Source organism: Zootermopsis nevadensis, unplaced genomic scaffold (genome assembly GCF_977971745.1).
Source record: "Zootermopsis nevadensis isolate Lab colony 2312 unplaced genomic scaffold, Znev_1.0 Znev_ptg000004l, whole genome shotgun sequence".
Lineage (NCBI taxonomy): Eukaryota > Metazoa > Arthropoda > Insecta > Blattodea > Termopsidae > Zootermopsis > Zootermopsis nevadensis.
Window position 1 is genome coordinate 5473086 of NW_028259136.1, and position 15354 is coordinate 5488439.

General features: G+C 34.6%; 1 protein-coding gene across 5 annotated transcripts; it reads left to right on the forward strand.

Moving 5' to 3' along the window:
- Positions 1 to 243: 243 nt before the first annotated feature.
- Positions 244 to 15286, forward strand: Sac1 (phosphatidylinositol-3-phosphatase SAC1). Of its 5 annotated transcripts, none has more exons than XR_015533664.1 (15): positions 244 to 517; positions 605 to 699; positions 1228 to 1433; positions 2402 to 2533; positions 2637 to 2748; positions 3043 to 3230; positions 3651 to 3806; positions 4821 to 4900; positions 5081 to 5318; positions 6286 to 6522; positions 7379 to 7480; positions 8679 to 8739; positions 9008 to 9128; positions 10256 to 13930; positions 13975 to 15286. XR_015533664.1 is itself a non-coding variant. In XM_022062642.2 (14 exons), the coding sequence occupies exons 1-14, from the start codon at positions 480 to 482 to the stop codon at positions 10272 to 10274; spliced, it is 1785 nt and encodes a 594-aa protein (XP_021918334.1). In that variant the 5' UTR covers positions 244 to 479; the 3' UTR covers positions 10275 to 15286. The 5 variants fall into 5 exon arrangements, 2 of the variants coding, with proteins under 2 accessions (XP_021918334.1, XP_021918335.1); XR_015533663.1 differs by having other exon boundaries at positions 10256 to 10400; positions 10759 to 15286; XR_002542899.2 differs by having other exon boundaries at positions 10256 to 10400; positions 11513 to 15286.
- The last annotated feature ends 68 nt before the right edge of the window (positions 15287 to 15354 follow it).

Below are 15354 nucleotides of genomic sequence, written 5' to 3' on the forward strand. Positions count from 1 at the left end.
AGGTAAGTGATAAGTGATTCAACACTACAGAATGAGTGGGAACGCCATATTGACAGTGTGCCGATGTTATTTGTGGTGTCTACATTTGCAGCATAAATTTATGTTTTTACGCAACTAAAATGGAGAAGTAGTGCTCTAGTGTTATCGACTAGCTACCGACGTCTACACCACGCTATTCTGGTTCCTATATAACCCTATAGGAGCGTTGTTTTATATGCGTTGGCTGAAAAGTCGGCTATGACATTGCAAATGGACTTTGACGTCATACGTTTCTAACTGCACTGGATGGGTGTAAGGAAGCTTACGTGCTTGCATGTAGTAGAAAGTATTCTGAAACGATTCGGTGTGTTTTTATAGTGTTTTGGAAGATGACTAAAGGGAACTACTTCAGTTGGTGTTTTAAACCAATTGAAGTTATTCAATAGTTTGTAACATTCTAAGTATTTTGCTGTGGAATTTGTCGATTGTGCCCAAGAGTCATGGCTACTGTCGCAGAGTTATATACTGATTTTATATTGTAAGTAATGGCTCAGTTTTGATCTGACACTATTTATAAAACTTAATTTATATCGTATATATAATTATGTAATATTTTTCATTTCAGGTACATCACACCTGAGAAATTTTATATTGAAGCAATTGGTGATGGAAATGAGTTGCTGGTTATAGACAGAGTGAGCCAAGAAATTTCTTTACAAGGTCTGTATGCTATTCACCAGTGTGATGTATGTATAGGATACTTTGTTATCAGTAAACCTTATCTGGTAATGAACGTTTCTTCAGTTCGTGGTTACGTAAATCAATTACAGGCTTATATAAGTAGCTATATCTGTATGAATTATTGACATTAGGAGTAATACTTCCCTTTCAGTACTTTATATTTTTGGCTTTCTTATTTTTGACTCATGATCCCATGGTATAAACTTGTCCTTTATATTCAAGGTGGCCTTTGGTTCAAATGTCAACAACAAAGGTATTGAGTGTGTCAGGTTTCTATGGTGTTCCTCCATTTCTCCTGGCATAATGTGTAAGAATAAGACTGGTACCACTTTCACGCTCCTTCCAGTTCATCCTCCATCTCATCATCCTCAATGCTGTATAACTGATGCAACTGACTTGTTAAATGAACAAAAATGTGAAATTCTATTTTAACATCTTGTGTCATGTTCAGCATTGCATTAAGTTGGAGTATACAGTTTTGTTTTGTTTTATTCTATTCTGTTTCAGTGAATTATGGTCAGATTCCTCAGGCTTCCAGTAGTAAGCCAATATGTGGAATAGTAGGTACTCTTCAGTTATTGGCTGGTCCATATCTCGTGATAATTACAAAGAAAGATAAAGTTGGAACCATAAATGGTGAAACAATATGGAAGGTTGCTGAAATAGAAGTAATATCTTATACACGAACCTTGTTACATCTGACTGAAAAACAGGTAAGGTGGTGAGAGACCTTAAATTAGGCAATGGTTACTAGTTTTTGGGTATTTTTAGAAGGCTGATGGTATCAATACGTTGGCACCTACTGTATTGTGGTGTGTATGGGTTTGTATCATGAGAGCAAATTATAATGTTCTTTGCCAAGCATGAAGGCATTGAACATTGAGCCTGTGTCTGCTGATTTATTGTTTTAGAAACTATATGAGATTTCAGTCCTGAACTGAATGATAAGTGTTATGTAAATTATTCTTTTTTTTTTTTTTGACGTAAATACATCTATACCGAAGGATCATTTGACAAACAAGTGAAAGGAAAACGTGTAAGATCCATATCAACAATGTGTTAATATGGATCAACAACAATATTCAGCTTTCGTGCATTGTTATGTTACCTAGGAAACGTCATCTGTTTACTCGGCATTGTTAATATTGTTGTAATTAAAGCTAATATATAGACTTCCTTTCTGAATAGATGTATTTACGTCAGATTCTCCGGAACCGTGGTTCCACTGGGTTGTTGTTGTTGTTGTTGTTGTTGTTGTTGTCGTCGGTTTTTTTGTTTTTGTTTTTTGTTTTTTGCCTGTGTATACAGAGAATGATTGTTTTGATTGTCTTATTACAGCTGCAGACATCTATTGGTAAATAGTGTAACTAATTTATAACATCATGTGAGGAAAAGGTACATAAGTAATTTGTTACCATATTGTAAAAATAAAATAGTTTTATGCCATATGGACTTTTATATATCTTTAACAAAGATTTTGGTTATGTATTAATATATATTCATTTAGATTGATTTCCTTTGTATTAGTTACATTTTTGTTGTGTCTAGTAAGCATAATGATTCACTTACTGCGATAAATTTGGTGACAGGCAAAATGATGATACATGCTAAAAAGGCTACAGTCTGTGGTTATTGCATTGCTTTGGTTCCAAGACATATTAAAGGTTTCTCTCTGTTACAGATCTCAAAAAACAAGCTGTACATTTCAATGGTTGAGAATGTACTAAATACACCATTTTTATATTTCTCGTACTCGTACGATATCACACACACACAGCAGAGATTACATAATACCACGCCAGAGTTTTTACAGGTAAATTAGTAGCTCTGTCTGGAAAAGAAATGTTTGATATCCTTAGTTTTTATACATTTATATAAATCTGTTTATTTTGTATTATACATACTACTACCTCCAGATGCCTTACCATGAACGAGCAGATCTAAGATTTGTGTGGAATGGACACCTGCTTCGAGAATTAACAAATCAGCCTGAATTATCCAAATTCTGCTTACCACTGCTGCATGGTTGTATCCTTAATACTATAAGAGAACATACGTGCTTAAGAAAATAAGACAAGCATATCCAACCCCCCTTCCCATTACACTTTGCAAATTTTATAACTTTTTGTTAATTATAATCAATACCTTCCACAAGCCCTTCTTGAATTTAAATTAAATTAAGATTAATTCTGTCAGTTCATTTATTGGATCTTGGAAGAATTCTTTTCAGAGATTGTTTAGTCAGCTTATCTCAGAAAGTTGGTGAAGATCTCTGTAATCTGTGCCACAATCGATTTAGTTTCCTTAACGAGGATGACACAGTTATCTCAATTAACCAGTGTTCACTAAATGGTAAGCCATTCTTGTGGACAGTTGTGTCGCGCCGCTGTTGTTTTCGGGCTGGTACTCGGCTTTTTACCAGAGGCATCGATGTGCAGGGCAATGTTGCCAACTTTGTTGAGACAGAGCAAATAGTGGAGTTTGGTGGAGACAGGAGTTCTTTTGTTCAAGTGAGTACATTGATTTTTATTTTATTTTATTATAATGATGCTCCAAACAATGTTTTGTAAAAAAAATGGATTATTGTTGGAATTCGTAATTGTTCTAGCATTTATTTCTTGGTCAAAATGGAAACAACTTGCTATTCTGCATCATTTCAACTGGGGAAGGTTTAAATGTGAAACAAGGATAAAAGGAAGTACAGTGTGCATTGCTTCAAGGATTGTGACAAGGAACTGTACTGGAAAGAATATAATTCATTTCACTGTTGTATCAAAATAAGTGAAATGCTGACATTAAGCCATTAATGATAGCAGATGCTATTCACTGCATAATAATATACCTTCTATGTGAATGCATAAATATTGTAGTGTATTTTTTATGATACATGAATTCAAAAATGGTTGCATCTTGTTATTGGTATTTTGTAGACTCGTGGCTCAATACCCCTTTTCTGGAATCAACTTCCTAACCTCAAGTTAAAACCTAAGCCACGGCTGATCCAGAATGAGAATCATGCAGAGGCTTTCTCAAGACATTTCGACACACAAATTTTCAATTATGGCAGGCAGGTCCTCATCAACTTGGTGAGTTTTATATTTTGATTTCAGTAATGCTGGTTTGTTCATGCAGCAGTTTTATCATTTTAAGTATAGTCCTTGATTATTTTACTGCAGCAAGAGAGGTCATATCTAGTGTCAAAACCCCTGTATCATTTCGATTATGCGTATGGTCGTAAGACAGAGGCTTCATCCATTGGGAACATCTGATTTGTTTGGGTTAAGCTTAGAAGTGTATGCAGTTTAAAGCCCTCAATCAAACATCTTGCTAGGCAGAAAATAGTGCTACACTTCAAAAACAAACAGCATATTTATTAAGTAAAAGTACTACAATAAAAATATGAAGTCTGACAGATTACCAAACTGATATTTTTTGGCACATGTTGGTTCACATGACTAGATGTTTCAGCAGTTTTGTGTCAAACAAGTTTATTTCACTCTGTGTTGTGGTTATGTAAGTGTTTTGCTGGCAGAGTGTCTTGTTAGTTTGTCAAATATGTGCTCTATGTGACTTTTTCATCTCACCAAAATTAAGTCTGTTGAAATAATCTCATTTTGAAGTACTTGAAGACATTCAAAGCAATCCAATAATATGAGTAGTGCTGGAATGACTTTTTGTAAATTATTTCCAACATTGTTTACAGTCATAGCAGAGGTGAAGTTTGCATATAAAGTCAGAAGGAAAGTATTTTAAATGTGGTCACACTTGCTAAATTTAGTGACCATGTTTTTACAGAACCAGCTCTGTAATTTATTGTATCTTATCGAACAAGTATGGTAAATGGTAATGATGGTAACAATGTGACCAACACTTAAATAGTTGAGGGCATAAGGTCGAAGGATGCTTAAATTTCTGTGGATGTATTCTGCAGCAATGAGGTAAAATTATCCACAGCTGCATATAGAACTGCAGTTGAGTTGGTGATTTTTATAAGATTATGATGTTTATTCATTATTTTATAATATTTGTTTGATTGCCGTCTAGCATTATAGCACAACATACTCAGAGAGGTTCATTGTACTCTATTTAAAATGTTTCAGATTGATCACCAAGGAGCAGAAGGTATACTGGAAGAATCTTACAGTGAAATGGTGAATCAATTGGGCAATGCAAACATCAGGTAAAATACATCTCATTTCATATCTAGGTGTAAAAAATTAAATCAGTTCTGCATGTATTACTGTCATTAGGAAGTTTAAAAGGCTGCGGATTACATGTGTGAAAAGCTGATCATTATTAGACTGTTAAGATTTGTATTGCATTAAATTAATAATATGGACTTCTCTCTCACTCTGTAAAGGTACGAGTCTTTTGACTTCCATGCAGAATGTAGGCATCTACGGTGGGATCGGCTGAGGATCTTGACTGACAGACTGGCTCATGAGCAAGATGAGTTTGGTTGTTTTCTGCTCACAAGGGATGGGACTTTAGTATCACTTCAGGATGGGGTATTCCGGACCAATTGCATTGACTGTCTTGATCGAACCAACGTGGTACAAACCATGTTGGCCAGGCGGAGTTTGACACAGATAATGCAGGTATGTTGTATAGGTCTTTTATCGCTATTTGTATTATCATATTTACTTTGTTTTAGATAATTTCTGATACAAGTAATAAATGTCATTCATAAAATGTAAACTGTATTTTCCCATGTACCAGTTTTTTCACATATGGATTGTGGCCCTCTCTTCATACTGAAAACGTGGAATACGGAATGTAAATATTGTAATTATAATCGTGATATGCTTGCCTGAAAATTAAAGTTTGTATTTTCAGTAAAAGAATGTGGTAGCAGTTGCAAACTTTTGATATGTTCTGTACCAAAAGTTGTAGTTATTCTGCTTTGAATCATTGTGGTGGTTGTGTGGTGGAACAGAAAATTTGGCTTTAATACATAGATTAAAATGTTTTCATTGACTGGGCATCTATATTTGTCTCTACTTTGTTGTGCATCGTTCAGAAAAACAAATTGTCCTTGCACTGGTTTGTTGTTAACTTCTGCAGGTTTTTTTATTATTATTATTGTGCTACAGTGAGATCTCCTCTACAAATTCCATGAGATCCAAATAAAGAAATTCCCCGCCTTGTATGAAACCTGAAGGTTCATTACCATATTCACAGAGCCTTCGTCTCTCCCCCTACTGTGATTTATTTAAAGTTTAAATTATTATACTGATAAATTAAATTTAAAGTGAGTGTCATATGTGAAATTGTCAAACCTTGAACCACAGAAATATATTACCTTATCTGCATAAATGTACCATGCTCAGCTGTTGATTGTGATTTGTTTGCTTTATATCAGTGTTTTTGCCATATCCTCTTTCTTCATGGGTGTGGCTTATACATCTTTAGTAGCTGAAATGAAAGTAGTCATGGTACCAGCACCCAACCAATTTCTTTCTGTTTTTGAATACTCATTATAGTTAAAAAGGTTGACATTCTTGAGCTGGGATTTCAAGCTGTGTACATTGTGGAGAAAATTATATAATGTTTTGTTGTTTGCAGAAACTAGGAATCTTGAGGGCTGGACAGAAAGTAGAAGATCATTTATATTTTGAGCCCCTCTTCAAAAGTGTGTGGGCGGACAATGCAGATATTTTAAGTACAGAGTACTCTGGAACAGGTGCCCTGAAGACTGATTTTACTCGGACTGGCAAACGTACTAGATGGGGGCTTATTCGTGATGCAATCAACTCCCTTGCTCGATACTATAAGAATAACTTTGCAGATGGTTTCCGCCAGGTAAGAAAATTTAACACGTTAATTATTATCTAAGAGCAAAATGAGATCTGGAACAAACTTTTTATGGACTTTCTGACACATGAATGTAGGGGATGACTAAATTTGTAAATGAAGGAAGCCGGTGTCCCTCTACCACACACATTTGTATATAAATTTAAATGCATGTCATGTTATTGGGGGATAAAAATGAGCAAAATCTTGCAGGGGTGCCAAGTGAAACCACTATAATTTCTGAGTCCAAACCATATATTATACTCGTGTTGCCAAACATTAGGTTTATAGGCATTTATTGTCAGTTTTTACTGGCAGGATAAACTTGAAGGTAAATTGTATATTCAGCATTGCAATTTTACTGAATCCAGCTGTTCAGTCTGCGTTCACCCTGATTGTCTTTGCCTGTATGTGAAGGTGTGGAAATGGAATTACTTTTCTGAACTGAATGCCATTTCAGCATTTATGATTTAGGGAATTAGGCATTGTAAGATTAAGGGCACAGCTGGCTACATTTGTGTCCTGCCTAAATTCAAAAACTGCCTAACATTATGCTGAATGCGCTGTGTGTCTGTTCACTTCAGATTTTGTACTTAATGTAGAATTTAGCAGTGAGATTTTTTATTGATGTCATGCATTATATGTAAGAATATAATATACTAGAAATTGTTTTAATTTTGCAGTGAAAAAATTAGTGTCCATATAGTATGTGATTCAGTGAAATGATGATGATAATGCTGAAATATTAACCATATGGATTGACGTATTAATTTGTCCATATTGTACAGTAATTTGTTTTGAACATGTGATATTGGTGAAGTTTAATTGACTGCTAAATTCTGCCACGGTTAATATAATTTTTCAGGACTCTATTGACCTGTTTTTGGGCCGGTATATGGTAGAGGAGGGAGAAGGTGTCACAAGACCATGCCCTCTTGATGTGGAAAAGGGTTGGAAGTATATTACCGTGAGTAATATAAGTTATCAGGCTCAGATTACCCTGTTAACTGTTTTGTCACTTTAACCACTTGTGTTTTGTAGCTCCCGTATGGGATAGATCGGTGGTTCTGAGACTTTCTTCCCAACAGACCACTTGAAAATTGCTTGTGGTTTTAGCAGACCACTTGATTATCTGTCTCTAATGTGCTGTGCTGTAGATGCTAAAGATAAAAGAAACATTATTATTGTATTTAATTTATTCCATGGGTGTCCTGACATTTTTGTACTTCCTGTCCTTTTATTTTTGTTAATTTCTTGTGTGTGTGTGTGTAATCCCAATTGTTCTGTGGACTGCCTGAATGAATATCAGATCCTGATGGTCCACACTTTCGGAACCACTGGGACTGTGAATATTTTGTTGTATTTGTTGACATAGCAGCAGCATAGCGTATAGACCCGTCCCACATAGGTTCATAAGCTTTGGAATTATAAACTACTGGTTCCTGTTTCTCAAATTAGTCTCATTCTTCAAGATATTTCACCCAAATTTTTCTCTGTATTTCCTGTTTTGTGTATGAATGCTGCATGGCTATCCACCTCATTGTTTTTGATTTTAATGACCCTAAGAACTGAATAAATGAGGTGAAGAATTCTCATTGTTATGTAATTGTCTTCCTTTTTTCCTGTTAGACCACATATCTTTGGTCACAATATTCTCTTTTAACACTGTTTTTAAATACCCTCTTTTCCTCCTTTCTTTTGAATGAGACCACTTTCATGCCGATACAAACAGTTGATAAAATTATAGTTGTATAGTGCTAAGACACATCTGATTGCAGCCGATTGATAGATCCTGCAATTATGGTTGTCTAGATAGCAGGAAAATTAGTACAGCAAGGGAATTTTTCCTTTAAAAATCACTGTATATTACCTGTGTGTTAACGTAAATTATCTGCTCACACTGATGGCAGAATAGCATAGCAGTGGGTGTCAAACTAGTGTACTTTGAAACAGTTCTGTAAAGTACTTTAATATGGCAGAAAGTTGAACAAAGGACTGTTGTAATCTCAGTTGTTTTCAGATGCATCTTTTTTCTTTCCTGACTCATAAAAAGCTTTTTATTTGTGCATTATAAATCTAATATTAAAAAGTTTTATACCTTTGGTGTGACACAGTGTTGTATGAGTTTGTACATCCATTTTGAAGCTATGTTTTTCTAATTTTAGTTCCCACTGGTTCTCCTGATTGCCATCGCTATGTTCTTCGCAAACGTTTTCACTCCATCTGGTAAGTTTGTCAATGAACTCAGGTTCAAAACAGATTTTAATACATACAAGCTTTATTTCTTAATTTCAGAGTTGTAAAATGAAGGGTTATTATTAATTTGAGTGCAAAATATAGAATACATTACTGACTGAGCTATTCCTTGCATCCTCCTATCCACTGTGTACTTTATTAATTTGTTTATGAATGTGGCCATGGCAAATACTGCTTTGAATAACTTTAACTGTTATTAATGGTCAGTAATCTTACAAACAGATATATTGTGTTGCAGAGTATACAACTGAAAGTCTTCTATACCTTTTATTCTGGGGATCAATGGTAGCAGTTACATTTGCAACAATCATGATCTATGGTACTGAGTTTGTAGATTATCCCAAACTGTGTGAGATACGGTAAATATCTACAACCATAGAATAATAGGTATGTAGCTCTTTAATTAAGCAGAATGTAGTTTTTTCCTTGAAAAACTAAGAATTGTATGAAGATTTCCGTCTTCTGGGTTGTTGCGCTGTGTAGTCTGGTCGATGTTAACCAACGTTTCAGAGGTCATACTGCCTCCGTCATCAGGGCGATGAAACGTTGGTTAGCATCGACGAGACTACACAGTGCAACAACCCAGAAGACAGAAATCTTCATACTCACCGCTTTGAAAACCTCAAATCTTACATAAGAATTGTTTAATACTTGCATTGTCTCCTGTAATCATGATGGTACTCGGCAGTTATTTTCTTAATGGTTGAACAGATAACACGCATAAGTAGTTAACTGGAGTTTTATTCGTGGTTTTTCAGTAAATAATTTTGCCTGTTTCATTGTATTAGGCAGTCTTTTTGATGTCCTCTTTCTCTACATATACACACCTGCCCCATCCCTTGCAATGACTGCAAAACTTATACTGATCCACATTGTGAAAAACAGTAAAAATTCTGGGTCAGATTTGAACCTCGCTTGTAACTGATTTTTAATATAACAGTGGCATCATTCCATTAGAAACTCCACAATTAAGGCTTGCACAAATCCTGAGCCCAGATCACTATGGCACCTAAAATTGCCATTTTAGTGCCTAGAATTTTCAGCATATTATTATTGTGGTTTTGTATCTTGGTCTTATCTGAGACCATTGGTCCACTCCCATACCTGCTCCCATTGGCTCGGGGCAGGCTACACCTTTCACTTCCCTGCCTATAAAATCCAACTCCTCACACCCTATTGGCATATTCATCGCCCTGATGACGGAGGCAGTATGACCTCTGAAACGTTGGTTAACATCGACCAGACTACACAGCGCAATAACCCAGAAGACAGAAATCTTCGTATTTAATTTCTTAACAAACAAGCTAAAAATATTTTCATTTCTGACACAGATATAAACAAACTGGCTTACAATTTTTGGAGGTGGCTCCAGAATTTATAGAAATTTGTGCATGCCTGACTTAAGTAATTAAGAGACAGTCATAAATTAATAATCGTATCCCTATTAATAGAATAGTATACCTAATGTAGGCTTCACTTGTAACAGACTCTTGTCACCTGCTTAAATCACCGTTCAGAACTAAGGGAGATTCAGACTACTGAGTGAACTGGAAGTTACTGTGTACCTCGGTATAACCCGCTGTCTGCATTGAACTAGATTTCCATCTGTGGGTCAATAGGCACACTGTAAGGTGAGCTGCATTATAATTATAGTGTCTGCCTCATGTTCAGAAAAAAGGATTTATAAGGAAGTGTTTACAGTCGTATCTGCAACATCATAGTTCTGTAACTTAAACCATGTGTAAATAATACTGTAAGACTTTACAAAATTATGTTTGATTATTAAGAATTTGTAAGATACAAAGCATGTACTGATGCTGTTGAAATTGATTGAAGGAAATATCTTTTGTTTTATACACATATTATTACAATATTATTATTGCTTTCATTTTTGTGTTCATCTCTCGTATGATATGATAATGAGAAATTAATAAGTATTCTTTGAGTTCAGTGATTGGACCTTCTTAACTACAGTTTGTTATCCATCAGGTAAACTTTTTTTAAAATGTCAAGTCATTTTTGAGCTTTGTCATATGGGAAGATGGGATTTAAACCTATTGGGCTGCTGGCTGGACTTCACTCATGGGTTTAGCATGCTTTAGCGGTATGCTGCTGTGGCGAACAGGACGAAGTGTAAGCCTTGGTGCATTGACATTGAAGGTTGGAGTAGTTTATTTCTGTTTCTGTTTTATTATACATGATGTTTCTTATACAGCACTGCCTTTGGGGTATGTTCTATGCACAAAAATAGCAAAATAAGTAAGTCTGTGCAAACACAGGTTGTTGGGACACTTTATATTATGGTCCATTTTATTTCAGTGGAATAAAAGGTACGGTATAATAACATCTGCAGGGAAGTGTTTATTTACAAGTTGTTGATTCCAACATTATGAATTACTGTTTTGACAACAAATTACAAAATGTGGTCGTAGTGGTGTCCTTATGCTTCTGCAAAGTGCACTGTATATCTCATTATAGAAGTTTTTCCTTGGTTTTGTGCACAGAACATGCCCTTACCCCTGATTTATAGTTAACGATACATCATTTTTGTAAATTGTGTGAATTGTAACAAGTGTCATCAGGTATTTAATGAGATAAAATATCATTTATAACATGCATGAGATTTTCCTGTTTCATCATTATTTCCTGTATTATCCACTCACTGCCACAATTTTCTTCAGTTGATGCAGTGTATTTCAATTCAGAAAAAAAATCTGACATGAAACTGTAACTATACTTTCAGTTAGTTCCTCATTGGGCAGTCTGAGTGGTGAGAATCAGAAAAGGAAATATCTTCACACCATGATGGCAAATGCAACCTCATCGGGAATTATTTTATATAATGAAGTTGACAGCTTGACTTTGTAGGGCAGAAGGAACATCCATTCCAGAAAATCCATGAGAAATGCCAAAGTATCGTGTAAAACCTTGAAGGGGAATAAATAATAATAGCAATTCAATTATCATAAGTGGATCATCAAATTAGTAATACTAGTAATGCTTCAACTATATGGTAGTAGGAATTTTGTCATGAACTTCCAGGTCACGTTCCTCATAGCGTGTGGAAAGGTTATAAAGCTTGTCAGGTGGGATTTTCATTTTACATTCAGAGATTACTGGTATTAATGGAGAAAGTTGGTACCATAAATTGAAGTAATAAATCAGTTTTATGTAATTTTTTATGGAATTATTGTGTGATAACTTTAGCTGAAGTACAGTCACAGTCTTTAACAGGTATGTATCTTTTAAAAAACAGCATTTCGTACATTTTAAATCTTTTATCCCTAGAGAATATTCTTGACCTTAATTTGCTATGTACAAGGGAAGCGTGTATGAAAATCGTTTATGTAAGTATATTTATGGAGGACAGTACTAGTTATACATTGAAAGTCATACTATTTATACTTGATAATTAATCAGTGTCAGAGGTGCTACATTGTGGTGTAATAATAATGTGTAACCATATTTTATCATATCAAAACCATGAATATTGGTATAAATATTACTACCTGATTTTATCTCATTGTTTGAGGAATCATTTTATTTGTAAATGTTTACATGCAGGTTATTGGAACTTAATCTACATGGAAAACAATATTATGAATACCACATTGATAAAACAATTTTGTTATAAACATGTTTATAGAAGGCAGTAATCAGTCAAGTACATTCTTTTATAAGTATTTTCTTATCATATTTAACCATGTTTGTTACTTACATGATGTATTGATATGGCATGTCGTGACAGCTGTAAGATTTTCTACACAGCTATCTATACATTCTTGCTGTTTGTAGTAATAGGTTGTAACTTCTTCTTACTCATATATTTGGGTATAGCAAAACACATTTATATATGGATGTGTTATCTAAAAACCACTACATTTTTCCACCCTTATCAGCCACTGTTGAAATAATGACCTTATTAGACTGGATCCCTTTTCAATAGATTTTACAGCTTGTCATGTATTATTATGATAAATGTTTATTTAAATACATGGAATCCATTAAATTTTAGATAAAATGGATATATATTAAAATGCTGAGACATTAAAAATAAGGGTCATGCTACATATCGTCTGTAGTTAATATGTTAAAACATAAATGTTGACTCAAACATGTTATTTTAAAGTTATCAGCCAGCATTTTAATATATAGCAATTTTGTTAACAGTATTAACAGAATCCATGTATTATGCATTTATTATAATAATGTATCACGCTGTAAGACCTACTGAACTGCATGCACTAATTCATTAGTGGCTTCTATGTATATATCCACTTGGTGATGAACGTAATTGTTTAAACATGTAGTGTAGCTTTCAGATAATGCATTCATGTATCTACATGGTACTGAACACTTGCATGAAAGGGCAGCAGTGAATGGCTTAAAAACATTTCAGTTTGAGATCTAGCTACCTTTGATGTTTGACAGTAGTAATGTATATTTATGATGTATGTGCTGTTCAAGACCATTTTTGTTCTAGCAAGATTGTCATACTTCCCTTGGTCTATCTGCTCCAGGATTATGTAGTTTGTTATTTTATTTAAGCATAGAATTTCTTCCTGACCTGAGTTAAGGGGAAATGTATATTTGTATATTATCTTAAGTTCATTTCTGTGGTGTCGTTATTTATCACACCAACTTTCCCACTATTTTGTGCATCTGTCAGCCTTTCTTGTAGTTAATTTTTGTTTTTTGTAGATTTTGTTTTCAAATTGTATTCTGTAATTTCCATTTATCTGATCTGCCATTTTATCAAGTAGTCCTAAAACCTTTCTAAAATATGTTATTTTATTGCATAATCTGATATTAATATTCCATGTATTAACACACATACATATTATGGGCTTTGAGGCAAAAGTATGTTTCTAACTTACATTCATTGAATCTAGTATCAGAATGCAGATGTATTGAACGATGATGTGAGGAACAAAACTGAACAAACTAAAAATGAACTGGACTGGCAGACACCATATCTACCTTGGCAACAGGTATACTTAGTATAATGAGTTCTTCTTGGACTACCAGCTGTATGCTTAGATTTGGCAATAAACCTGTCAGTGATGTTTATTAAGCACCAAGCCGTGAAGACGTATAGGGTGAGTATAGCTGCACTCATTCTTGACCTCGGCACAAGATGGAGGTGAGTAGTCAGCTTTATGCCCCAGCTGCTTTACCCCTGGGGCCTACCCATTTGATGGGTAGGCCCCAGAGCAGTCTAGACACAGCAGCACAGAGAAGAATCTTTTGCATCCATCAGAAGTTAAACCCAGCCTATGCCGTCATTGTACTGACTGAAGTCGGTGATCAACGTCTGTAGAATATATCTCAGATGACTCAGATATCTGAAGTATTTTGTTATATTTCGTTTTAAATTTCATAGTGGCAAACATATGGACATTGGTTTAGCATGTGCTGTAACATTATAACGGCTACGTTAAGTAACATGACACGGTGCCTGTAGTATATGACTAAAGCCAATGACTGCCGATGAAGGCAATCTCCACTGAAATGGCACTGTAGCTTTGGGACCATCATATCCCCCATTTTAAAGATAGAAATGCATTTTGTATATACAATGACTTATAAGTTTCTGTGGGCCTTTATCACGATAGTGAAATTATAGTTAACGTGTCTTTTGGCACTTTAGGATGCTGTATCAACCCTAGAGGCCACCATATAAGTTGAGAAAGGGGACTAGAATGACTTGACGGTTATGGAGTATGACATTGGAAACTTAATGAAAATTGGGACACTCCATAAAAAGTAAACTGTCTGACACTATACAGCCTGAGCTATTGGTAGTGTTGTTAAATAAATATAAAAATAAATTGTCTAGGCACACGAATATTTAAATCACTCTGTACTTTACTTCTACTCTTGTTACCTTGTACTTTCATTGTTTTTAATTGAAACAGGGTAGTTTGCAAAGTAACTGTCCATGAACATTGTTTTTCTTAAAATGTTTCAATTATTATTCTGGCCCCTTATGATAAGGACCAAAAGTTTCATGATGTTGGCCAGTAATCTCCAGTGGAAGCTTCTGCAAGCAACTACGGTTCATACTTGAAATGGAGGGCTGAAGAAGTATATACATTCACCTGGGCATTCCACTAAAACAGCATTAATTTCATTATACATTATGCCACCATTGTGTACATTCAGTGAACTGTGAAGGTAAGACCATGTTTAGTACAAGTCTTGCTTTCTAGACAGAATCAGTGTTGCTGCTTGAAGGTTGTGTGAAATGTGAAAGTATTTATTTTTAATCATCAGAGGAAGACAGTAGAGTCAGAAATATTACAATAGCAATAATTTTGGCTAATGTTAAGGAGGGTAGTAGTGTTGTAGTGACTTGGGTAATAGAATGTATATGGTATTATTTTTGTTATCATTAAAAACTTGATATATTGTTTACTTAATTTCTGTAAATACAAAATAAGCCATAAAGACACTGCTGAAAGGTATGTCTTGATTATATCTGTACATTATAACAAATAAACCTAAGGTAAACTAATTGTTATATTTTAGTGTCATGAAGCACATTTGTAGAGTCTTTTTGCTTTTCAGACTTCTCTTTTCCCA